The sequence below is a fragment of the Carcharhinus amblyrhynchos genome, chromosome 8, assembly GCF_965287045.1.
Source record: "Carcharhinus amblyrhynchos chromosome 8, sCarAmb.v2.hapA, whole genome shotgun sequence".
In the NCBI taxonomy this organism is placed as follows: domain Eukaryota; kingdom Metazoa; phylum Chordata; class Chondrichthyes; order Carcharhiniformes; family Carcharhinidae; genus Carcharhinus; species Carcharhinus amblyrhynchos.
The window spans coordinates 118,900,106-118,924,721 of record NC_137331.1 but is presented as its reverse complement, the minus strand read 5'-3'; the positions used below and the strand labels follow the sequence as shown (position 1 = coordinate 118,924,721).

At 43.1% G+C, this 24,616-nt stretch overlaps 1 protein-coding gene across 9 annotated transcripts in view; it reads left to right on the top strand.

Annotated features, from left to right (window-relative positions):
- vps13b (vacuolar protein sorting 13 homolog B) overlaps positions 1–24,616 on the top strand; it is a 942,410-nt gene that overhangs the window by 809,778 nt on the left and 108,016 nt on the right. For all 9 annotated transcript variants that reach the window (XM_080194714.1, XM_080194711.1, XM_080194717.1 and 6 more), the window contains exons 39-40: positions 9,245–9,429; positions 16,542–16,738. In XM_080194714.1, coding sequence (XP_080050840.1) covers positions 9,245–9,429; positions 16,542–16,738 — 382 coding nt within the window. The remainder of the gene's footprint in view (positions 1–9,244; positions 9,430–16,541; positions 16,739–24,616) is intronic.

The window sequence follows — 24,616 nt, the reverse complement described above, 5'->3', positions numbered from 1 at the left end:
TAGGATTTGAAGGTTTCAGTTATAAGGAGAGGCTGGATAGACAGCCTTTTTTCTCTGGAGGGTAAAAGGCTGAGGGGTGATTCTATAGAGGTCTATAAAATAACGAGAGGCATTGATTGGTTAGGTAGAAAATACCTTTTCCAAAAGGTAGGGGAGTCTAAACTAGAGGGCATAGATTTAAGGTGAGAGGGGTGTCATACAAAAGAGTCCAGAGGGGCAATTTTTTCAGAGGGTTGTGAGTGTCTGGAACAAGCTGCCAGAGGTGGGTACAATTTTGTCTTTTAAAAAGCGTTTAGATAGTTACATGGGTAAGGTGGGTATAGAGGCATATGGACCAAACGTGGTCAATTGGGAATAGCTTAATGGTGAAAACTGGGCAGCGTGGACAGGTTGGGCCGAAGGGGCTGTTTCCATGCTATAAACCTCTATAACTCTATAATTGCATAATCTGTTGCCCCCTCCTCTTACTGACTTCTGTTGACTCCCAAGCACATTGTTTTTGGAATCTTTGGCCATGCTGCTTGTTGAAAATCCATTACTGGACGAGCAGACGTTTCCTGCAGTTGTGAAGATCAGGACCAGTTACTCTGTTGCCCCTAGTGCTTCCTGACTTACATTGACTCCTCAGTATAAATAGAGGATAATGCCACCATTTAAAAGTTTTCCTTTTTTTTGGTCAGGTCGCTCAATGTTCTTGCCCTCCCTATTCCTGTAACCTCCTGCAGCCCTGGTACCCAATAAATTATGTTTCCTGTTAAAAATCAGGCCTCCTGAACATTCCTGCATTGGTCCATCATTAACGGTTGTGTACTCAGCTATCTGAGCCTGGAGCTCCAGAAGTCCCTCCCTAAACCTCTCTGCTTCTCTTGCTCGGCCTCCCTCTTCCTTTAAATCTCTATGAATCCTACCTCTTGGACCGAGCTTTTAACCTGTTTTAATAATTCTTTGTGAGCTCTGTTTGATGATGCTGCTGTGAAACACCTTATTGTTTGGTGCTATAAAAATAAAGTTAAAATTTATTTATTAGTTACAAATAAGGCTTACATTAACACACTGCAACAAAGTTATTGGGAAATTCCCCTAGTAGCCACAAACCGGTGCCTGTTCAGGTCAATGCACCTAACCAGCGTGTTTTTCAGAATGTGGGAGGAAACTGGGGCACCTGGAGGAAACCCACACAGACACGGGGAGAACGTGCAAACTCCACACAGACGGTGACCTAAGCTGGAAGTTGAAGCCGGGTCCCTGGCACTGTGAAGCGCAGTGCTAACCACTGTGCTACAATGCTGCATGCAACTTGTTGTTCTCAATCTCAAATCCCCTCCTGGATTTGCTTTTCTGCAATGTTTTAAAATCTGAGATCCAGCAGACAACTAGAGACCAGGGTCTTCCAAGTTGTTTTCAAATCCTTACGCTGGCCAATCTGTTCATCTTTTCTCTCCATCTCTCTTACTCCAGGTAATGATTACAGTCACCAATGCACATTTCAGAAGTGCCTTTGCCTTATTACTTTCTACGGCACTACTGAAAAAAGCTTATGCTTCTTTAACCATGCTTTTGATGGTCACCAGTAAGTTCTGTCTAATTTCCTGCTTCAGAGTAAAGTGATGCCAATAGCCCTGTATTAAAATATCAGTAGGACGTTCAAAAGGGAATTGAATATATGCTTGCAAGCCAGTGGGGTAGGAACAGGGGAGTGGGACTAATTGGATAACTCTTTCAAAGAAATGGCATGATCAGGCCATTCAGCTCCTCCAGCCTGTCCCTCCATTCAATCAGACATGTGTAATCTGTATCTGAGCTCCATCTACACATTCTGTTTCTATAATCCTTTCTGATTTGATTCGATTTATTATTATTGTCACATGTATTAGCTTACAGTGACAAGTATCGTTTCTTGCGCGCTATATAGACGAAGCATAGAGAAGGTCATAGAGAAGAAAAGGAGAGGGTGCAGAATGTAGTGTTACAGACATAGCTAAGGTGCAGATAAAGATATACTTAATGTGAGGTAGGTTCACTCAAAACCAAAAGAGAAAATGTTGGAAATCTCAGCAGGTCTAGCAGCATCTGTTAAGGCGAGAAAAGAGCTGATGTTTCAAGTCCAGATGACCCTTTGTCAAAGCTAAACGGCGTAGAAAGTGGATGATATTTATACTGCAGGTGAGGGAATTAAAGATGAGTCATAGCCTCAAAAACAAGGGGAAAGGCTGCTAATGGCAGTCCATAGAGAGAATAAAAGGTGTGACTGTCCAAACAGCAAAGAAGCTGAAATCAGAGGATAGCTGTGACAGATGAAGATGTGGGCAGCGGGTGGAATGCATGGGAGAGGTAAAAAGTTTGATGACAGCAGAGAAGAAGCTGCTCGTGAGTCAGTTAGTAAGTGTCCTCAGATTTTTGTATCTTTTTCCCAATAGAAGAAAGTGGAAGAGAGTATGTCCACGGTGTATGGCATGCTTGATTACGCTAGCTGCTTTTCTGAGGCAGCAGTAAGTGTAGACAGGCTGTTTTGAGTGATGGACTGGGCTTTGCTTACGACCTTTTGTAATTTCTTGCAGTCTTAGGCAGAGCAGGAGCCATACCAAGCTGTGACACAACCAGAAAAAATGCTTTCTATCCTGCATCTGTAAAAGTTGGTGAGAGTCATAGCTGATATGCCAAATTTCCTTAGCCTTAGTGTCAGCATGGAGTGACCACGACAGGTTGTTGGGGGACACCTAGAAACTTGAAGCTCTTGACCATTTCCGCTTCATGCCCATTGATGTCGACAGGGGCATGTTCTCCGCTATTTGAAGTTGATGACTATCTCCTTTGTTTTGCTGACAATGAGGAGAGATTATTGTCATCACAGCAGTTCACCAGATTCTCTATCTCTTACAACCATGCCTAACAAAAACTATCAATATCAGTTGAAAATTTTCAATTTACCACCAAAAACAATAACAAATGGCCTTCTGTGCTATCTGATTCTGTCCAGGTTAATTTATCAGGCTGACTAGCAAAAAGCTGTGATGTTATCTTGATATTTTAATTGAAGAAATAAAGACTATCCAAATGAGCACGTTTAACTTGGTACACATTCGTTTTTACTCCATTTCAAAGGATTTGATGAAATCTTTTACGACTGAATTTAATGTTAATCAATGATAGCTGAGGGTTTCCAAGAAAATTTCCACACAAGTGTATAGTGACAAACTTTGGAAGGGCATCTGTTTATATATTCGAATATTAGCTTCGCGAAACTTGAGGTTTGCTTCTTTCATCCAAGAGAATCTTAAACCACATCTGGTGGGTCTCTTGAGCCAAGGAACAGAAATTTGGATAAATTAAAAGTTCCGAGATAATCTCTTTCTTAGAAAGGACAAACATCTGTAAGATTCCATAGAACACAGGAAACATTATCTCCAGCAGATAATGCGGAAGGACATCTGCAGCACAAAAGTCCACAAAGTTGTGCTAAACAGACAAATTGTGTTGCCTCCAGCAAATGGTACAGCTCAGAGTTATTTTTCATCTCCTCCGGGGCAGGGGAATAATCATTTTTGTCTGATTTACAAGTGGAAACTTGAAACCTGGTATAAAATGGCATGAAGAGAAATTAAGCATCAGAGTAACTCCTAATTGGATTATGTTTTGTTACGATTCAGCCCAACATAACAAATCCTACCACATTCTTTATCCTGCAGAATAAGAGCACTGTCTTCAGGAGCCTTGTCTAAAAAAATACAGGAGTACAGGACAGCAACAGAGGGTGGGATTTTACAGGAGTACAGGACAGCAGCAGAGGGTGGGATTTTACAGCCTCACTCATCCTGAAATGGTAAAATCCTGCCCAAGGTCAACGGACCTTCCCATGCTTTGCCCCTCGCCCATTCTGATTCCCATGGAGGGCGGGCCGGTAAAATTCCAGTGAGAGAATCCGGTGAACTAAAGATGTGCGGTTTAGGTGGATTGGCCACACTAAATTGCCCCTTCGTGTCAGGGATTAGCAGGGTAAATACGTGGGGTTATGGGGAAAGGACCTGGATGGGAATGTAGTTGGTGCAGGCTTGATGGGCCGACTAGCCTCCTTTTGCACTGTAGGGATTCTATGAACTGGTGCGACAACAATAATCTCTCCCTCAATGACAATAAAACAAAGGAGATGTCATTGACTTCAAGACGACTTCAAGGACATGCCCTTGTCTACATCAACGGGGACAAAGTTGAAATGGTCAAGGGCTTCCTGCTGCCTCGACAAAGCAGCCAGCATAATTAAGGATCCCATGCACTCAGGACATTCTCTCTTCCATCTTCTTCAGTTGGGAAAAAGATACCAAACTCACGTACCAACCGACTCAAGAACAGCTTCTGCCCTGCTGCCATCAGACTTTTGAATGGATCTACCATGTATTAAGCTGATCTTTCTCTACACTCTTTCTGTGCCTGTAACACTATACTCTGCACCCTTTCTTATCCTTCTCCCTATGTACTCTATGAATGGTATGTTTAATTTATATAATGAGCAACAAATAACACTTTTCACTGTATACTAATACATGTGAAAATAATAAATCAAATCAAATGCCTTTCCAGAATAAGTTGTCGGCCAGGAGGAAGAGACGGGCTTCATTGTCTCTAACCCAAGATAACATGCTTACCCTTCCACTTTCCACCTCCAGCCATTCTCACTTTTTTCACCTTCCCCCCCTCCCCCCTCCCCATCCCCATCCCCTTCCCCTTCCAACTGCATGCCTCCTTCCATCCAACTTCTGTTTGCCCTCATCACCAGCCTCTGAATGTCCTCCCCGGCCCCTCTCGCTGGACACCTGATCTTTTTCAATGCCAGCTTCTGGTCTTCCCATCTCATGAGATGGTCCTGAAAGGGGAAGGGGAATGGCATTTTGGGCAAGGGAGACCCGAAATTTCCTCCTGGAGCCTGGAGGAGCACTGCTGCTGCCCCTGCTGTGGAGGGAAACCTCAAACATTTCACCGCTATCCAGCCGCTCCAGACTACAGCCTGTCAACAAAATTCACAGCAACTTCCTCATTTCGGCAGAGTTCAAACCACAGCCTGGACCAGATGATATCGTTGAATTTGACTCAGCACGTTTAGGGAAAATCTGGCCAGTCTTGGGTGCTGCATAGCCGCCCATCTCAGTGTTTATGCAAGAAAACTGTGGTTTTTAATTACCCAGAATAAACTTCTGTCAAAGTTTGCAACTCTGCTTTCGAATGTTCGAGTCACTCTGTGTACAAGAGTTTAAAATCCTGCGGCCATGTGCTGTTTCCTGCACTCAGAATGGACGAGCTCCCAATAAGGGGTCTCGCCAAGGCACCAGGGTCCTGCCCAGAGCACTGAAGTTAGCCTAGCCTCAAAAACAGGGTCAGCACTGGGTCATGAGGTGTTCTCTCCGCATCATGTTTCCACAAGTGAATGGTGTGCTGAAGAGGAAAATTTCCAGGCTTCCAATGTTGATAAATTGCCAGAAATACAAAGGAAATGTTGATATTCTCACAGAGCCGAGTTTCTTTTCTCTGTAACCGAGGACAGAGGTGGCAACCGAATGTAGAGTTTATTTGTTAGTGTCACAAGTTGGCTCACACTAACACTGCAATGAAGTTACTGTGAAAATCCCCTAGTCGCCACACTCCGGTGCCTGTTCGGGTACGCTGAGTGCCACCACCCCTGTTGTCAGCTGATGAGACATAAGTGTTGGTTTCTTTATGGGAGAAGCAAAGCTGATGAAATGGAACAAGCAAAGCGCCTCCTTCGAACCAACATCTCAACCACAAACTTGGCAATAGAAATATGAGGCCAGTAAATCGGGAATTAATTGGATATTGGCACTCTCTATCACGTCACAGAGCTAACAAACAAGCTGTGATTCAGATTGCAGCTAGTACGTCAGGTATTTAGACCCCTTCCCTATTTCACTCATTTTCAGGAAGCCGTTATATCTTTTGACCTCACTATCACAGAGTGATTACTACAGGCCAGCCTACAAATCCCAAGACATGGACTCATCACAAACATTTTGGGAGCTTTAAAACACTGAACTTGGCAAAGACCGAGGGAAAAGAAAGACTGCTTACGATCAGTTTGAAAGCAGACAGAGTGAGACTGTCAGGTTTGATGGGAAGTGGGCACATTCCACGATGATGCCCTTGGCTGATGCAGAGAACATAATCTATTTAATTGTTTAAGCAAACAGAGGATTAACAGGACACCATTAGGAAACTTTTCACAGACTTTTCTGGCAATGATATTAATTAGAATGTAGCCAGGTCCTGAATATCCAAGATTCTGTCCAGGCATCGTAACTATATCAGAAAAAGCAGGACTTCACTGGTGAACAGAGAGTGTGACCCCACTGGAATTTTCACGGTCAAATTAAGTGAAGGCCTGTTAACACATTGGCTCATCTGGGACAGCACTTAGTACAGTTTTGAATCAGGCCTCTGATAGAACAAAGCCAATTAACAATGTGGGTGACTTCTAACTTCCAAAGTCATGGATAGAACATCTCTGTGGGTCCCACTTACACCACTTTATTGTGTCGTCTGTCAGTTGCTAGTGTCTGGTTTGTTCACCTGGACTCTTCTTTGGGAGTTTAGGATGTAGAGGGAGGTTTAGATGGAGGGGCGGCATGGTGGCACAGTGGTTAGCACTGCTGCCTCATAGTGCCAGGGACCCAGGTTCAATTCCCGGCTTGGATCACTGTCTATGTGGAGTCTGAACCTTCTCCCTGTGTCTGCATGGGTTCCCTTCGGGTGCTCTGGTTTCCTCCCACAGTCTGAAGATGTGCTGGTTAGGTGGCTTGGCCAGGCTAAATTGCCTCTCAGCATCAAGGAGACAAGCAATGGTAAATTTGTGGGTTTATGGGGATAGGGCCTGGGTGGGATTGTCGTCGGAGCAGACTTGATGGGCCGAATGACTCTATGATTCTATGAGATGGGCGTGGGAGGAAAATCTGGATCTGCAGACTTCTCCTGTGGAAAATCCCATTGCTGGTCCTAGGAGATGGAGACCCTGTCCTGTCCCATCCCCTTACTCAGCCTGCTTTGGATTGTCTCCAAGCCATCACCTCAGCTAAACTGCTGGCCCCAAGGAAATCCTGTAACACCTGTCACTTCTGACTCTGTGGTAAGATCACACCAACTGCCCTGACCCTTCTCTGTATGTGGGTTCACCATCTCCTGGAAGGTACAATCCAGGAAACGCATTCTCTCTGACACCCTACTGTCAACCCTGCTGACCCTCAACTGCAGAAACATGGAGCTGGAGCTGGAGCAGCTGGGGACATATCCGACACACACAAAGTGTCCTGAGGATCCCACGTAGCACGAGAATGACAATCAACAGATTTCAGATGCCCATCTATAATTAAAAATACTCCCTATTCCCGTTGTACATTTAAATTGTACATTTTAATGAGTACCTCTTGACCTGCAATGATCTGATGTACTTATAATTTGCTTGCTCTTATATTAACTTAATTTTTTCCTAAAGTCACATTTTTTTTGAATGTAGTAGGTTGATGGTGAACCAACAGACTGTCTCACCCCGCTCCCTGTCGCACTGTCTCACCCCGCTCCCTGTCGCACTGTCTCACCCCGCTCCCTGTCGCACTGTCTCACCCCGCTCCCTGTCGCACTGTCTCACCCCGCTCCCTGTCGCACTGTCTCACCCCGCTCCCTGTCGCACTGTCTCACCCCGCTCCCTGTCGCACTGTCTCACCCCGCTCCCTGTCGCACTGTCTCACCCCGCTCCCTGTCGCACTGTCTCACCCCGCTCCCTGTCGCACTGTCTCACCCCGCTCCCTGTCGCACTGTCTCACCCCGCTCCCTGTCGCACTGTCTCACCCCGCTCCCTGTCGCACTGTCTCACCCCGCTCCCTGTCGCACTGTCTCACCCCGCTCCCTGTCGCACTGTCTCACCCCGCTCCCTGTCGCACTGTCTCACCCCGCTCCCTGTCGGTTTGGGTCTTGTAGTTCCTTCTACTCTTGTTCTTATTCTATTTGCATTGACTTCTGCACAACATAGTGATTGTGATGATATAGTTTTGACGATATGAGAACCTTAATGAATCAATGTCTGGCACCCAAATTGCTCTTTATTTGCTGAAGAAATGTCTCGGTTGCATTACATTGTGTTCTACTCAACAATTTCAGGTTTATCCCTGAATTTTTGTTTGCTTCACAAAATTACAATCTACACAACTAGTTGAGCCCCACTGTGGTAATTTGAACCAGGTGAGTTTATTTGCAAAAAGGAATAAAGTGCATTTATTAAATGAGCTTAATGTAGATATCATCTAAAGGCACATTGCAAAAAGGGGAGAATGAATGGACGCTGAACACAGTTTAAGAGAATGGATCAAAAATATATTCAAAAGCATAGGTTGTGTGAATGCTTTGAAAATGAGCAGTGGGACAGAGGGATGGGGAGGAATTTTGGAAAAGGCCAATGCATTTAGAATTTCTGCCACTAATAGTGTTGCGGAGGGAGGGATGATGTTACGGGAGGAGACACATAAGGCAGGAGAAGGTTGCACTTATGTGGGGTAAAGCCATGGAGGGATTCATGTCTGCAGAGTCAACTGTTAAACCTGCTGCTTTTGAAGATGGAAGCCATGATGCGGAGATGCCGGTATTGGACTGGGGTGGGCACAGTAAGAAGTCTCACAACATCAGGTTAAAGTCCAACAGGTTTATTTGGTAGCACAAGCTTTTGGAATGTTTCTCCTTCTTCAGGTGAGTGAAGAGTTGTCTCTCATTCACAACTCTTCACTCACCTGATGTGGGAACAGTGCTCCAAAAGCTACCAATTAAACCTGTTGGACTTTAACCTTATGTTGTGAGACTTCTTACTTTGAAGATGGATCCAGTGTATGTCAATGGAATGGGTTGCAGTGATGGACAAAATGCATGACAGGATGTAGGGACGTTGAGGTTGATTTCAGCCTGACTGAATGGGCAGGAAGGAAGATAGAGTCAGCAGTAGAAAACCATTCTTCTACCTTTGGGTAATTTCACCTTTCAATTGGAGAAAAGATTGGTGCCTATACAGCTTTCTGCCAGTTGGTGGTACAGAGTTCGTTGGGGCAACAATGGAAAGTTACATGTGAAATCTTCCCTCTGCTGACAGATACTGTTATTTGCAATACTCAAATAGCATGTCTTTAAGTGATGTCTGCCTTGTACTGTGAATTTTTGAGTTGTTCCAGTGTTAGACGTCTCTGTTATGCTTCAACATTTACAGATGTACAAAAGGTGCCAAGTGTTTTTGAAGTGGTGTTTTATAATGAAACTGATGAGCGTCCAGGGATGATGATGTGGAGGTACCCGGAGCCTCGTGTCCTCACTCTTGTTCGAATCAATCCAGTTCCTTTTAACACGACTGAAGACCCAGACATCAGCACAGCGGATCTTGGAGATGTCCTTCAGGTCTGTTTTAATTCACATTTCTGAAGAAGGGTCGTATTCGACTCAAAACTTTAACTCAGTTTCAATCTCTACAGCCAATGCCAAACTTGCTGAGTATTTCCAGCACTTTGTTTTATTTCAATTTTCCACCATCCTCTCTGTTTGGCTTTTATTTAAATTATATCGTTCATTTTTCAGTGACAAGTGAATTTTCTTAACGGGTTGCTGTAATAAGTCTTCGGAGGCAGAAGTTCCTTCACCAAAACCCCTTTCTTTACATTTCCAACAACAGTATACAGAATGTTATCAGTCAGCAGTCTACCTTCGGGCGTGCCAGAGGAACTGACACTCCCAGTTAAATACAAGGAAAAGACTCCCTGATTGGCCCATCAATTGACTCCTTAATCAAGAAATTCATATTCCAACAGGCCAACCTCAATGACCTGATTGAAGTCATTACAGTTGCATTTACACAATCTTTAATTTGCCACTAACAGGATCATTAAAATATGTTTTTCTTTTGCAAACGTTTTACAAACACTAGTGTTGCTTGTGATACTTCATAAATCTCACAAATTTGCATGGCCCATTAGTTTGTTTGAAATTGGCCAACTCTGGCCCAGTTGGGTGCGGGGTGGGGTGGGGTGGGGGGGCTGCACTGTCAGAGAAGCCATCTTTTTGATAAGACCTTAAACCAAGTTGTCATCTGCCTGCTCAGATGAAAGATCCTGTCACACAGCTCTAAAGAAGAGCAGAGGAAAGTTCTCCCAGTGTCCCGATCAATGTTTATCCCTCAGTCAACATCTCAAAAATATCTGGTCATTATCACATCGCCGATGTTTGTCGAACTTTGTCGACAAGGGCTGGCATGGTAGCACAGTGGTTAGCACTGCTGCCTCACAGCGCCAGGGTTCAATTCCGGCCTCGGGTCACTGTGTGGAGTTTGCATGTTCTCCCATGTCTGCATGGGTTTCCAATGGGTGCCCCAGTTTTCTCCCATAGTCCAAAGATGTGCAGGCTAGGTGCATTGGCCATGCTAAATTGACCTTTAGTGTCCTGGGATGCGTAGGTTAGAGGGATTAGCAGAGTGAATATGTGAGGTTGCGGGGATAGAGCATGGGTGGAATTGTTTTCAGTGCAGACGCAATGGACTGAATGGCCTCCTGCACTGTAGGGTTTAATAATTCTATGATTCTGCATGTTAAATTATCCCTTAGTGGTCCCTTAGTCCCTCTTAGTGTCAGGGGGATTAGCAGGGTAAATATGAGGGTTGAAGGACATAGGGCCTGGGTGGGATTGTTGTCAGTACAGGCTCAATGGGCCGAATAGCCTCCTTCTACTCTGTAGGGATTCTATGATTCAATTCTATGAAGTTTTCTGTGTGTATGTTGGCCACCATGTTTCCTACACATGACCACTCTTTGGAAGTCCTTCATGGACTGTTAGGTGCATTGAGATGTCCGGTGGTGATGAATATTGCTATTTAAAGGTGAGTTTTCCTTATCCCTTCTTTGCGAGAAAGGATCAATATAACCATTTGCTGTTTCATTTATTTTACAGTGTTTTCCCTGGGCTAAGAAGGTAAATGGGAGGATGCAGTTTACTTTGGTATAGATTTTGTGCTAGTCATTCCCACAGAAAGTCTTTTTGTTGTTGGTGGGGGCTGATAGACCAGAGCCTGGATGTTAGCATTTTTTTTGAAAGCAGATTTTTTTTTCACATTTCCTTAGAAATTTAGTGCAAATTTCCCAGGGCTCTAAAATTACCATTTCCCAATACCAAAGGGAAAATAAATGTTGAGTTGAGTGCAGTGTTTATACACGCCTGCCTTTCCGGACAGGAAGAGAATTGTGATGCATTGCAGTATTCCACAATACTTGTGGGGCGACACAGGTGAAAATGTTGCAGCTGTGCCTTCTTTCCAAAAGTCAATACTGCAACTCTGGGCAAGGTTTTTCCTGTGGAGCACAGCTTCCTTGTTTCCCAAGAGTGGATTGCATTTACATTTTTTAAATCCTGAGTTCCTGCACCTCAGCCATGTGGATTCCTGTCCATTCGCACAAAAATTGATATTTGCATCTAGTCGAATAATTCAGTCCGAGGACCGTTCAGAGCTTTCCCTACTGCTTTGCTGAATCGCTGTAAGCCTGTTCTCTCCAACAAAATAATTGCATTGCTCTCTTAGAGTCATAGAGGTTTACAGCATGGGAACAGGCCCTTCGGCCCAACTCGTCCGTGCCACCTTTTTTTAACCACTAAGCTAGTCCCAATTGCCTGTGTCTGGCCCATATCCCTCTATACCCATCTTACCCATGTAACTGTCCAAATGCTTTTTAAAAGACAAAATTGTACCTGCCTCTACTACCCCAGCAGCTTGTTCCAAACACTCACCACCCTCTGTGTGAAACCATTGCCCCTCTGGACCCTTTTGTATCTCTCCCCTCTCACCTTAAACCTATGCCCTCTAGTTTTAGTCTCCCTCACCTTTGGAAAAAGATGTTGACTATCTAGCTGACCTATACACTTCATTTTATGGACCTTTATAAGATCACCCCAAAGTCTCCTATACTCAAAGGAAAAGTCACTTCTGTGAAACATCTCAGCTTAAGTGTGCTACAGGTTGAAAGGAAAGGAAATTTTTTGTGTGGCTTATTGGGGAAAGTTCAGGGAGACTGGAACTAATTTGGATGGCTCTTTATAAGAGCCATCATAGACACGAGGGGACAAAAACCCTCCTTCTCCGTTCTGAAATGCTGCTTCTCCATCCCAAGTTATGTTTGCTCCTAAATTGTCTACACTGTAAAAGGGAGCATGACAAATACTTTGAAATGCCCTTGAAGTAAAGGCTATAGAAATCAAAAGAAGAACCTGATGGCTGATGCAACTGCTTGCAGTTAGTTGGCAACATCATTTTCTGGCCCTGAAATGAGTTTTATAAACAAAGATGTGTATTGTGAAAGTGAGGAAAATGGGGAAGTTTGGGTTCTGTTGAGGGCTGAAACAGTTTTAGTGACTTCATCTTGTTTTGAGGGATAGGTAGGGAAGAAATGGGCTGAGATAAAGTTTGAAAGTTTATTTATTATTGTCATAAGTAGGCTTACATTAACACTGCAATTAAGTTACTACGACAATCCCCTAGGTATCACTGTGTTTCTGAATGGAAGGCTGTGACAAGTGGTGTTCCTCAGGGATCAGTGCTGGGACCTTTATTGTTTGTAGAATATGTGAAGGATTTGGAGGAAAATGTAACGGGTTTGATTAGTAAGTTTAGGGACGACATAAAGGTTGGTGGATTTGCAGATTTGAGCACTGTCATAGGATACAGCAGGATATAGATTGGTTGGAGACTTGGGCAGAGAGATGGCAGATGGAGTTTAATCTGGACAAATTCGAAGTAATGCATTTCAGAAGGTAGAATAAAGATAGAAAATATACAGTAAATGGCAGAACCCTTAAGAGTATTGATAGACAGAGGAATCTGGGTTACAGGTACGCAGGTCACTGAAGGTGAAGGCGGTCAAGAAGACATATGGCATGCTTTCCTTCATCAGCCGGGGCATTGAGTTTTGCAAGTCATGTTGCAGCTTTATAGAACTTTAGTTAGGCCACACTTGAAATGTAGCGTTCAGTTCTAGTCGCCACACAACCAGAAGGATGTGGAGGCTTTGGAGAGGGTACAGAAAAGATTTATCAGGATGTTGCCTGGTATGGAGGGCATTAGCTATGAGGAGAGGTTGGAGAAATTTGGTTTGTTCTCACTGAGACGACGGAGGTTGAGGGGTGATAGAGGTCCACAAGATTATGAGGGGCATGGACAGAGTGGATAGTCAGAAGCTTTTTCCCAGGGTGGAAGAGTTAATTACTAGAGAACATAAATTTAAGGTGCAAGGGGCAAGATTTAAAGGAGATGTATGAGGCAAGCTTTTTACACAGAGGGTGGTGGGTGCCTGGAACTCACTGCGGGGGAGGTAGTGGAAGCAGCAGATACAATAGCGATTTTTAAGGCACGTATCTGGACAAATACATCAATAGGATGGGAATAGAGAGAAATGGTCCCCTGAATGGCAGGGGGTTTTAGTTCAGTTGGGCAATATGGTTGTTGCAGGCTTGGAGGACTAAAGGGCCTGTTCCTGTGCTGTAATTTGTTTTTCTTTGTTCTTTGCACACCTCAGCATCTGTTTGGGTACACTGAGGGCGAATTTACCATGACCAACGCAATGTTAATGTAAGCTTACTTGTGACACTACTAAATAAAATAAATAAATAGAAACTCATCTGAGATGTATGTAGAAGTAAGTCACTGAAACCTCCAGTTCAGACAGATTTCAGTGCAGTTTCAGGAGCATCTTTAAGTGTCAGTCAAAGCTCACCTGACAGCACGTGTCTCTGACTCAAAAGATTGTGGGAGCAAGTCCCACTTCAAAGATTGAATACTGCACCTTTGCAAATGCCACTTCATGTGTTGCCAATCCAAAGCCTTGGAGTGTAGTCACTCTCTGCGGTGACATAAAAGAACCGTGGTCTGTATCAAAAAAGAAAAAGTTAGTTCTCCATAGTGCCTTTTGCAAATATTTATCCCTCAATTAACTTGAAAAAGATAAGATCACCAGCCCATTTCTGTTCTTCGGAGCTTGCTGTGAGCAAATTGAGAGCCGCACTTCCTACATTACTATGACCACACATCAAAATGCTTCATTTGTGATGTCCTGAAGTTGTGAAAGACGCTACATAAATACAACTTTTTTTTTTGTTGATGCAACATATCTGCTGGGATGATTTTTACCGCAATATGGCACTTTTGAAAGCCGAGCAACTTGTCTCAATTTACAAGAATTTCTCTCATGCAACTGGAGGAAGCTTTGTTTAGTTGCATGTAGCCAATGAAACCTTTAAATCAATCTTTTAGCTCATGACTGGCTGTCAGCCCTGGAGAAATAACGGTCTCCGTGGTCTGACTAGTTTCTCGTGTTTTTAGATCAAACACTGCTGTGTTGAATCAGACACTAATATTGGAGCCATAAATCTGCTGCAGTGTCAGGACACGTTTTATTGCTGTAATGCTAAGCCCACAGGACTGAAATATACATTCAAAATACAGTTCGATATAAATCTTAGATGCCTGGGGAGTTATTTTCCATTTTGGAACTGGCGGAAACCTGGATGATGTTGCGTCAAATGCCCGTTATACACCCAGTACAATTTTCACTGGACGAGGAATATCAGCATGTTGGGAGAGGTGCAAACTGAGGGGGCACAAAATAGATGGAGTATAGTGTGCGGGATTGTAATGAGCAGGCGTATATTACATATATATTTATAGCAGGCGGGGTGTATAACAGAGAATATATGTATGTAATGGGAAGCAAACGCAGCAGATGGGGTGTATGACAGAGGAGATATGCAGCGGACACTAATAGGCCAGGCTAAAGTGGGGTGTGTTATAGGAGTGTGCAACAGAGGGGTGTGTAACAGATGGGTGCCAAATAACTAATCAGATATTGCATGTTTTACATCATTTTGTCGTCTTTCTCTGATGCAATCTAATTGGTCTGTCAGAATTATATAGCGCTGGATTTAATGGGACATGCAGACCCCACCCCGCCTAAAAGTCAGGGTGGTGGGAGCATGCCCTAATGAAGAGAACTGCATGGCAACCACTGAGGAGCCAGTAAAATGGCTGTTAATGTGCTGAATGCAGAACCTCTGCCCCTCACAGATACCAAGTCCCGCCTCAGAAAACAGTTGGCCAATCAGAAACAGCAGTGCAGTACTTTGGGCCAGGAGGAGGTATGAGGTGCTGGATTGGAATGGTGTGTTTGGGGAGAATGGGAGATTTGAGAGGCCATTGTGGGGGTGGGGAATATCTGGGGGTTGTCACCCTTTGGGCCCAGAAGGAGATTCTTTCCATCCACGCAGCTCATGCAAGAAAACCTGCCAGACTGGGCACTTGGTGTGGGACTCTCCTGCTGCAAGCTAAATCCTGGTGGTGGTGCAATGAGGTCCTGAAGTAGGCATTCATTGGTGAAAGACCACCGGTGGCCCTCCTAGTCAAGATTGAACTGGGGGCAAGAGCAGGCAGTTAAGTTGGATTACCTACTCAATTTAACATGGCCCCCACCACTGTCCACTGGGGTGAGGCAGGGTAGGAAGTGGGAGCCATAGAATTCACTGCAGAAAAACAGGCCATTCAGTCCAAACCACTGTCATGCTACCACCTGGCTTCATCTCAGCCTATCAACGTACAGTTTTAATCTTTTCTGCCTTAGGTACAAGTCTGGATCTCTCAAATGCTTATTTGATCATAGTGATGCTTTCTATAAATTAACCTTTATATATAAATTCTTTTTACCCTGTTTTCTTCTTCATCCTGACTTCAGTTTTGGAAGTTGGGATCATTTCCAAGGAGGGGAATAGATCTCTCAATGTTTCTTCTCAGTCAATGATGCTCAAAGTCTGTATCTTGTGATCTTTGTTGATTGGTGTAGTCACATCATTGGCAAACACATTCCATCGCCTCTCATGCCAACTAATGAAAACCCACAAACTGATTAAAAGCATCTGTGCTGCACCTTGATTACTACTTGGTGACCTGTTCAACCAACCTACTGCCCACTTTGCATCACGGTGCCCGAGATACAGCAACCCTTCCTGAGCAAAATCTCCCAGCAGACACCCTCTGGATCAAGGAGTGGGAACCATGGGAAGTCATAACTAGTGAAGTGGCTCTGAATTGCCACGGCGAATTGACAAGGCACAGTTTTCCTTGTTAAACAGGTTCAGGACCACCACCTCTGGGGTCTCAGTACAAACCCCCTCATGCATTGTGGCAAGACACAAACAATGTAACACATTGCCATGGAGGGTCCCCTCCACAGATTAAGGGGTGGCCTAATCATCTTAAACTCAGCAAATGAGGAAGTTATTGCTTGGCTTCAGGGATTTGCATTGCTAAATAAATAAATGATTATTGGCCAAGCTATTCCACCTTGCTCAAGTGAGTGTACTACTGCTGAACTCTTCCACCATCTCCAAGGGTCAGTCGCACACAGGCAGCAGACCTGGTTGCAGCCCAGAGTAGGTCCATTTTGTAAAGTTTAATTCTTTGATGATTAATTACTCTCCATTTATAACAGGTACCATGCAGCCTGCAGTATTGGGATGAGCTACAACAAGTATTTGTGGATTATCGTGAATTTAGCCTGTCTGAGAGCAAAGCATGTGAACTGCAGCTTCCGAATGTTACCTTGACTAATGATCAGAAGGAACTCATTGCGTCTGATCTGTGGAGAATTGTTCTTAATAATAATCCAGAAGTTACAGAAGAACAGAGGTGAGCCTAGATTCTTACGATGGTTGCCTACGGGGTGTGAGTAGCGAGGGATGTCGGTTCATGAAGTGATGTACAAGAACACTGTTCTTGCAATTTTGGAGCCGAAATGGAATGACGATTCTTTTTTTAATTATGTGAAATTGACGTGGATAAATAAGTTGCGTTGAGCTTATTTTAGAAAATGCTGCAATAGATTTTTTAATGAAAACCAGGGTTTTGTGTCCTTGGACTTGAGTTGACATCCAAGGCCAGATTTTAATGGGATGAAAACCTGGTGTTGGACAGATACAATGCAAAATTCTATCTGAACTCGCATCAAGTTCACCCATCACTCCTGTTCTCGCCAACATAGATTGGCTCCTGATTCTATAGTGCCTCAAATTAAAATGTTTATTCTTTTGTTCAAATCTCTCAATGTCTTTGCCCCTAACACTGTTATGTCCTCCATCCCTGCAAATATTCAAGAGCTCAATGTATCTTCATTTGTTTTTTTGTTTTTTTCTCTTAATTCGTGGGATGTGGGCATCGCTGGCTGGCCAGCATTTATTGCCCATTCCTGGTTGCCCGAGGGCAGTTGAAAGTCAATCACATTGCTGTGGCTCTGGAGTCACATGTGTGCCAGACCAGGTAAGAACGGTAGGTTTTCTTCCCTAAAGGACATCGGTGAATCAGATGGGTTTTTCCGATGATCAACAATGGTTTCATGGTCATCAAATTCATAATTCCAGATTTTTAAAAAATTGAATCTAATCCTACCACCATCTGCCGTGGTGGGATTTGAACCCAGGTCCCCAGAACATTAGCTGAGTTTCTGGATTAATAGTCTGACTACAATACCACTGGGCCATCGCCTCTCCTTTGTTCCTCTTCAGGTGCTGGAGCACTAAACTCTGTCTTCACGTCTCAATATAAGGCTTAGAGTTGTATATTTGAATATTGTCTACTAACATCTTGGGATGCTTTACTTTGATAAAAGTGGGTTCAAATCTCACTATGGCAGTTGGAGGAATTTAAATCCAATTAATAAATCTATTCTCGGTAATGGTGACCATTAAATCATTGTTAATTGTCATAATAAAAACCCAAGGTTCATTAATGTCCTTTAGGATGGAAATCTGCTGTCCTTGCCTGGTCTGACCCACAGGAGACTTAATGTGGTTGACTCTTAAATGCCCTCTGAAATGTTCAGTTCTCGGGCAATTAGGGATCGACAACATATGATGGCTTTGCCAGCGACATTTGGCAGATGGAGTATAATGTATAATGTTAGCAAGTGTAAGGTTATCCACTTTGGCAGAAATAATAGTAGGAGGGATTATTATTTAAAAGGCGAAAAGCTGCAGCATGCTACGGTGCAGAGGGACCTGGGGGTCCTTGTGCATGAGTCGCAAAAACCCAGTCTGTAGGTACAGCAGGTGATCAAGAAGGCAAATGGAATGTTGGCCTTTATAGCGAGGGGGATAGAATATAGAAGTAAGGAGGTCTTGCTGCAACTGTACAAGGTACAGGTGAGGCCGCAGCTGGAGTACTATGTGCAGCTTTGATCGCCGCACTTGCGGAAGGATATATTGACCTTGGAGGGAGTGCAGAGGAAGTACACTAGGCTGATACCAGAGATGAGGGGGTTGGCCTATGAAGAGAGACTAAATAGACTAGGTCTGTGCTTGTTGGAGTTTAGAAGGATGAGGGGGGATCTTATAGAGACATATAAGATAATGAAGGGGATGGATAGGGTAGAGGTAGAGAGATTCTTCCCACTTAGAAAGGATAGCAGGACTAGAGGACACAGCCTCAAGATAAGGGGGGGACAGTTTAGATCAGAGTTGAGGAGGGACTTCTTCACTCATAGGGTGGTGTATCTCTGGAATTCTGGAGGCTACCTCGCTAAATATATTTAGATCACGGGTAGATAGGTTTTTGATAGGGGAATTAAGGATTATGGGGAGAAAGCGGGAAAGTGGAACTGATCCACTTCAGATCAGCCATGATCTTATTGAATGGCGGGGCAGGCTCGAAGGGCTAGATGGCCTACTCCTGCTCCTATTTCTTATGTTCTTATGACACTTACGTCCTATGTGAGAAGGAAGATAAAAATGCTATGTAAAGGGAACCACAGCATGAAAGGCAAAACAGATGTAAAGCATTTAGAAAAAGGTGCAAAGGAGATTCCCTGGAACGCTCCCAAGGATGTGGGCTTTCAGTTACATCGTGAAGTTAAACAGGAATTGGTCCCCTAGAAGCGATGATGCTATGCTCTTGTTGTAAAGAGTCCTCCATGAACTGAGCTTGGGCTATTTTAATCATTTTCAAGTTTGCCCACACACAAAGCACAAAAAGATCCATCATCAGGAAGTGAATTGATAAGCACATTGAGAAACTCTCAGAATAGTGGACAGTGAAGAAGGTTATCCTGGATTGCAACGAGGTCTTGACCAATTGGGCCAGTGGGCTGACGAATGGCAGATGAAGTTTAACTTAGACAAATGAGAGGTGATGCATTTTGGTAGATTGAACCAGGGCAGGACTTATTCAGTTAATGGCAGGGCACTGGGGAGAGTGACAGAACAAAGAGATCTAGGGATACGTGTTCATATATCCTGGAAAGTGGAGTCACAGGTGGACAGAGAGTGGTGAAGAAGGCATTCGACATGCTTGGTTTCAGCAGTCAGAACAAAGAATACAGGAGTTGGGACATCTTGTTGAAGTTTACAAGACATTGGTCAGGCCACACTTGGAATAGTGTGTTCAGTTCTGGTTACCCTATTATAAAAAAGATATTATTAAACGAGAAAGAGTGCAGAAAAAATTTAGTAGAATGCTACCAGGGCTTGATGGTTTGAGTTATAAGGAGAAGCTGGATAAACTGGGACTTTTTTCACAGGAGCTGAGGGGTGATCTTATAGAGATCTATAAAATAATGAGGGGCACAGATCAGCTAGGTAGTCAATATCTTTTTCCAAAAGTAGGGGAGTCTAAAACTAGAAGACATAGGTTTAAGGTGAGAGGGGAGAGATACAGAAGTGTTCAGAGGGGCAGAAGCTACCAGAGGTAGTAGCCAAGGTGAGTGCAATTTTGTCTTTTTAAAAGGATTTAGATAGTTACATGGATAAGGTGGGTATAGAGGGATATGGGCCAAATGCGGGCAATTGGGATTAGTTTAGGGGTTTAAAAAAAAGAGCAGCATGGACAAGTTGGGTCGAAAGGCCTGTTTCCATGCTGTAAACCTCGATCGCTCTATAACCCTAATGATCCCAATCCAAAATGAGGATGTAAAAACAATGTACGCTTTTCTGAGCTAGCAATTAGACCAGGCAATATTTCTTTGTGGGCTATTGGGTGTAAATTGTAAATAAGATTGTACAGTTGCTTTGTCTTACAATTTCACTGCACACTGAGGGTGTCCTCCCCTATTGTTGAAAAAGCCTTATGTCTAACCAATGTTGTACATGGTAGAAAGATGTTATCTGCTGTCACTGAATGTGGGAAAAAATGTACAGAATGGATTTATTACACAGTACTACTATCTTTTATCTTGATGACTATACAAAACATTGGATTTCATGTTGACAGAATCATACAGTGTAGAAGATGGCCTTTTGGCCCATCAAGTTTGTTCAGCACTTTGATGGACGTATCCAATTGATCTCACTCCCCATGTACTTTCCCCATAGTCCTGCATGTTTACTCAATAAGGTATCAAGTAAATTAGGATAAAATTCCAAACCTAACTCCTTAAAATTGTGAGAAGTGTATAAAAGCTGCAAAATTCCTCAAACTACATTTATACCAGATAAGTAAAAACAATGCACTGGCTGATCATTGAAATCCTCTAAGTATTACAGATATTTTCTATAAGAATTCATAGTTAAGAGTTAAGAAAATGTTTTATGAATGGTTTGCTCTACATAAAGCTTAATATGGAGCAAGACGAACCACAGAAGCTGGAGTCATGTTGCAGATTGTGTAAATTCAGCTGGTGCAGTGGTCTTGGCTGGAGGGCGTTTTACAAATGTTGCTACATCAACAAAAGCAGGATCACTGGATGCAACCTCATTGTGCTACGCTCCACAGACGCTGGCGTAAGCATTTTGCAAAACAAAGATGGAAGACATTGGTAAAGCGATTAAAATCATGCTGTCTAGGGCTTTTCTTAAACCTATACACATAAATATGATTACCTAGTTGTACAGAAGGGGTATCAATGTTACAAACACATGCAAGGCAAAGCAGATGTGAAGTCCTTAGAAGAGAGTGCAGAAGAGGTTCCTTGGAACACTCCCAAAAATGCAGACTTTCAGATACATGGTGACTCTAGACAGGAATTGGTCCCTAGAAGCAAGAACTTCGAAGGGGGATTAAATAGAGGTGTCAAAATCATGGATATTTTTGATGGAATAAGGATGGAGGAACAGGTACAAGTGGCAGAAGAATTGGTAACCAGAGAGCTTAAGGTGATTATCAAAATAATTTTTTTTAAATTCATTTGTGGGACATAGGCTTTGCTGCCTGGCCAGCATTTATTGTCTATCCCTAGTTGCCATTGAGAAGGTGGTGGTGAGCTGCCTTCTTGAATCGCTGCAGTCCACATGCTGTGGGTTGATCCACAATGCGGTTAGGGAGGGAATTCCAGGATTTTGACCCAGTGACTGTGAAGGAACGGCAATCTATTTCCTAGTCAGGATGGTGAGTAGCTTGGAAGGGAACTTGCAGGTGGTGGTGTTCCCATGTATCTATTGCTTTTGCCTTTCTAGATGGAAGTGGCCGCGGGTTTGAAAGGTACTATCTAAGGATCTTTGGTGAGTTGCTGCAGTGCATCTTGGAGATCGTAGAGGAACTAAGGGAATGAAGGAGGGTTTTTTTTTAATGCAGTAGGTTGCTGTGATCTGGAATCATTGTCAGAAAGGAAGTTGGAAGCAGATTGAATAATTACTTTCAAAAGGGAATTGAATAGTGGAACATTTAATTAAAGTGGAACATTTTGCAGGGCTGTGGGGAAAGAGCATGGGATTGGGGCAAATTGGATTGCTGTTCCAAAGAGATGGCATGGACACAATGGGCCGAATGACAACCTCCCGTGCTATGAGAGTCTATGAAAACCTGAATCAATATCTCACAGAATTCTGACTAGACTGTGCCCTGTACTCTCGTTCAAACAGAATTGTGATATGAGGGAGAAACTCAGCCGGTTAATCTGCTCGGGGCCAGGAAGTTAGTACTTTTAACGTGGCATAGAAAAATTCCGGTGGATGGTGTACACTAAAAGAAAAAAGTCATGTAAATTGCAATCAGCATAATTATAGCAGTTACTCAACACAAGCTCAAACTATTCAGCATCATATGGAGATGAAGAAAATCTGTAATCCTCACTTTCCCATGCGCCCTCTTTCTCCACCTCATCTGCAGCCCGTAATGTGTCAGGACTTAACCAGCTGATTGTGTTGAAAATAAAAGCATTGCTTAATTTTTTTGAGAAGGCAGAAAAAACAAAAAGTATTTTCAGATTTTAATTATTCACAATTGTTTCATTTGAGTGAATTCTGCTTATTCAAAAGAAAACTTTTAAAATTATGACCAAAACTATCAGGGCATCTTGTGACTTGCACCTTTAGTTAGACTTATTCTCTCAAATGTTTTTTGCACCTTAACTTGCTGGAGGTGTGAGCTGATAATGTACAGTGAGGACTATGGGACACCTGGAAACTTAGTGAACAAAGGGACCAGCAGACTACGTCCCCTGAATCAATGAGATTTAAGGATTGAGAAAGAAAGTAATAACCTAAGTGTAAAATTTTAAAGTTGATTTACTAGTGTCACAAATAAGCTTATATTAACACTGCAGTGAAGTTACTGTGAAAATCCCCTCATCGCCACACTCTGGTGCTTGTTCGGGTATACTGAGGGAGAATTTAGCATGGCCAGTGCACCCAACCAGCACATCTTTATGATTTTGAGAAGAAACCGGAGCACCCAGAGGAAACCCATGCAGACTCCACACAGACAGTGATCCAAGCTGGGAATTGAACCAAGGTCTCTCATGCTGTGAGGCAGCAGTGCTGCCCCAAGAAAGGAAATCGGGTGAATTGGATTCAAATCAAGTAGTGAAAGAAATAACAAGAGGGGCAGAAAGATTGGATGAGGAGAGAGAAGAAAAATAAGCTTATTTTTAATTGCAGTCTGTAAGAACAATTTACTACCTGTGGGAAAGACACTGAACAGTTTTGGTTGTTTGCTTTATGAGGCAGAAAGTAATTAGGAACAAAGAACAAAGAAAGTTACAGCACAGGAACAGGCCCTTCAGCCCTCCAAGTCTGCACCAAGCATGCTGCCTGACTGAACTAAAACCCCCAATCTTTCCAGGGACCATATCCCTCTAGTCCCTCCTATTCATGTATTTGTCCAGATGCCCTTAAAAGTCACTATCGTATCTGCTTCCACTACCTCCCCTGGCAACGAGTTCCTGACACCCACCAACCTCTATGTAAAAAAAAACTTGCCTCAAACATCTTCTTTAAACCTTGCCTCTTGCACCTTAAACCTATGCCCCTGAGAATTAACTCTTTCACCCTGGGAAAATTGTTAATTAAGATGCAAATGCTGCAATTTCTTGAAGGTCTCAGGGAGTTGGAGGATGAAGTGCCGTTCTCGTGAGGCTAATGGCAAAACATCAGAACTCATTCAGCAATTTGTGGTGATTTGCAGTTCACAGGGTTTCTCCTCCTTGCTGCGAGTTACTGAATGGTTTACAAGTTATTAACGACAAGCGCCATTAAACCCCTCACCGTTACTTTGGCAGCATGTTCCGGCCAATTGAAAGAAACGTTCTTTTGGAGTGACGCTGGATTAATTTCTGTCTCATACATAACAAGTCCATTTTCAGAATTAGAAAATACTTTATCTGTTTTAAATTAAGAAAGATGACTTGGCAAAGATAACTTCTGCTTAAGAGATCAGGAATGTGTTTTGAAAGAATGTAGTAACTGAGACGTATTGAATTTCCCTGTATGTTCAACTGTTGCTAAGTGACCCCCTTTGTTAGATTACAATACTTAGATTGATACAATGGAAACTTTTTAACATCTGTATGGAACAAGTAAACCTCTGACTATATGTTGTCCTTGTACAAATAGTTAAATGGAACCACACATTGTCTCTCTCTGCCTTGATTGCCCTTGATTTATTGTCATTTTGGATGTGGTTCTCAAAGAATTTAAGCTGGTATGCCCTATTACTCATGCTTTCTCTACCTTTGCAACCTGTGACTGGACCCCAATGTTGAATATTTGAATCATCGGTGCATGTAACAGGCTGCTTCCAGGTCAGGGTTGGAATTTTATTCCTCCTTGACTTTCTCGCCAAGTAACTCACAAGTAACGAGCTTGCACACCACTTTCAGCTGCTTGAAACCTTGTTTTTGAATAACAACCAAAACCCCAAATCAACTTTTGAAGGGAAAATGTGGCCAAATACAGTATTACATTTATAAAGTCCAGAGAATAAATACAAAGACATTAAGTCATCCGCAAACGCTTTTTTAATTTTAATCGTAAATCCAGTACTTTGAAAAGGAATTATATCTGTACGACTCTCCACCTCACTCTAAATGCCGTAAAGTTCATAAGGTGGATAAAAGTGCGAAACACTATTCAGCCCCTCGTGATTCAACCAGCTGGAACAAACCACCACATTCCTACATCGTAGCACCCAGTGAATTCTTAACCAATTCTAAAAATTCATTCACCATATTGGGCACTCTGTGTAGAACCTTTCGACATCTGTTTTCAGTTTGTCTTTCACTCTTTTGTGCAGATGCTCTTAGGGGAAGAAGTAGAAAGCATCAACAGCTTCATGTTTTTAGATGTCTAGATTTCCAACAACCTG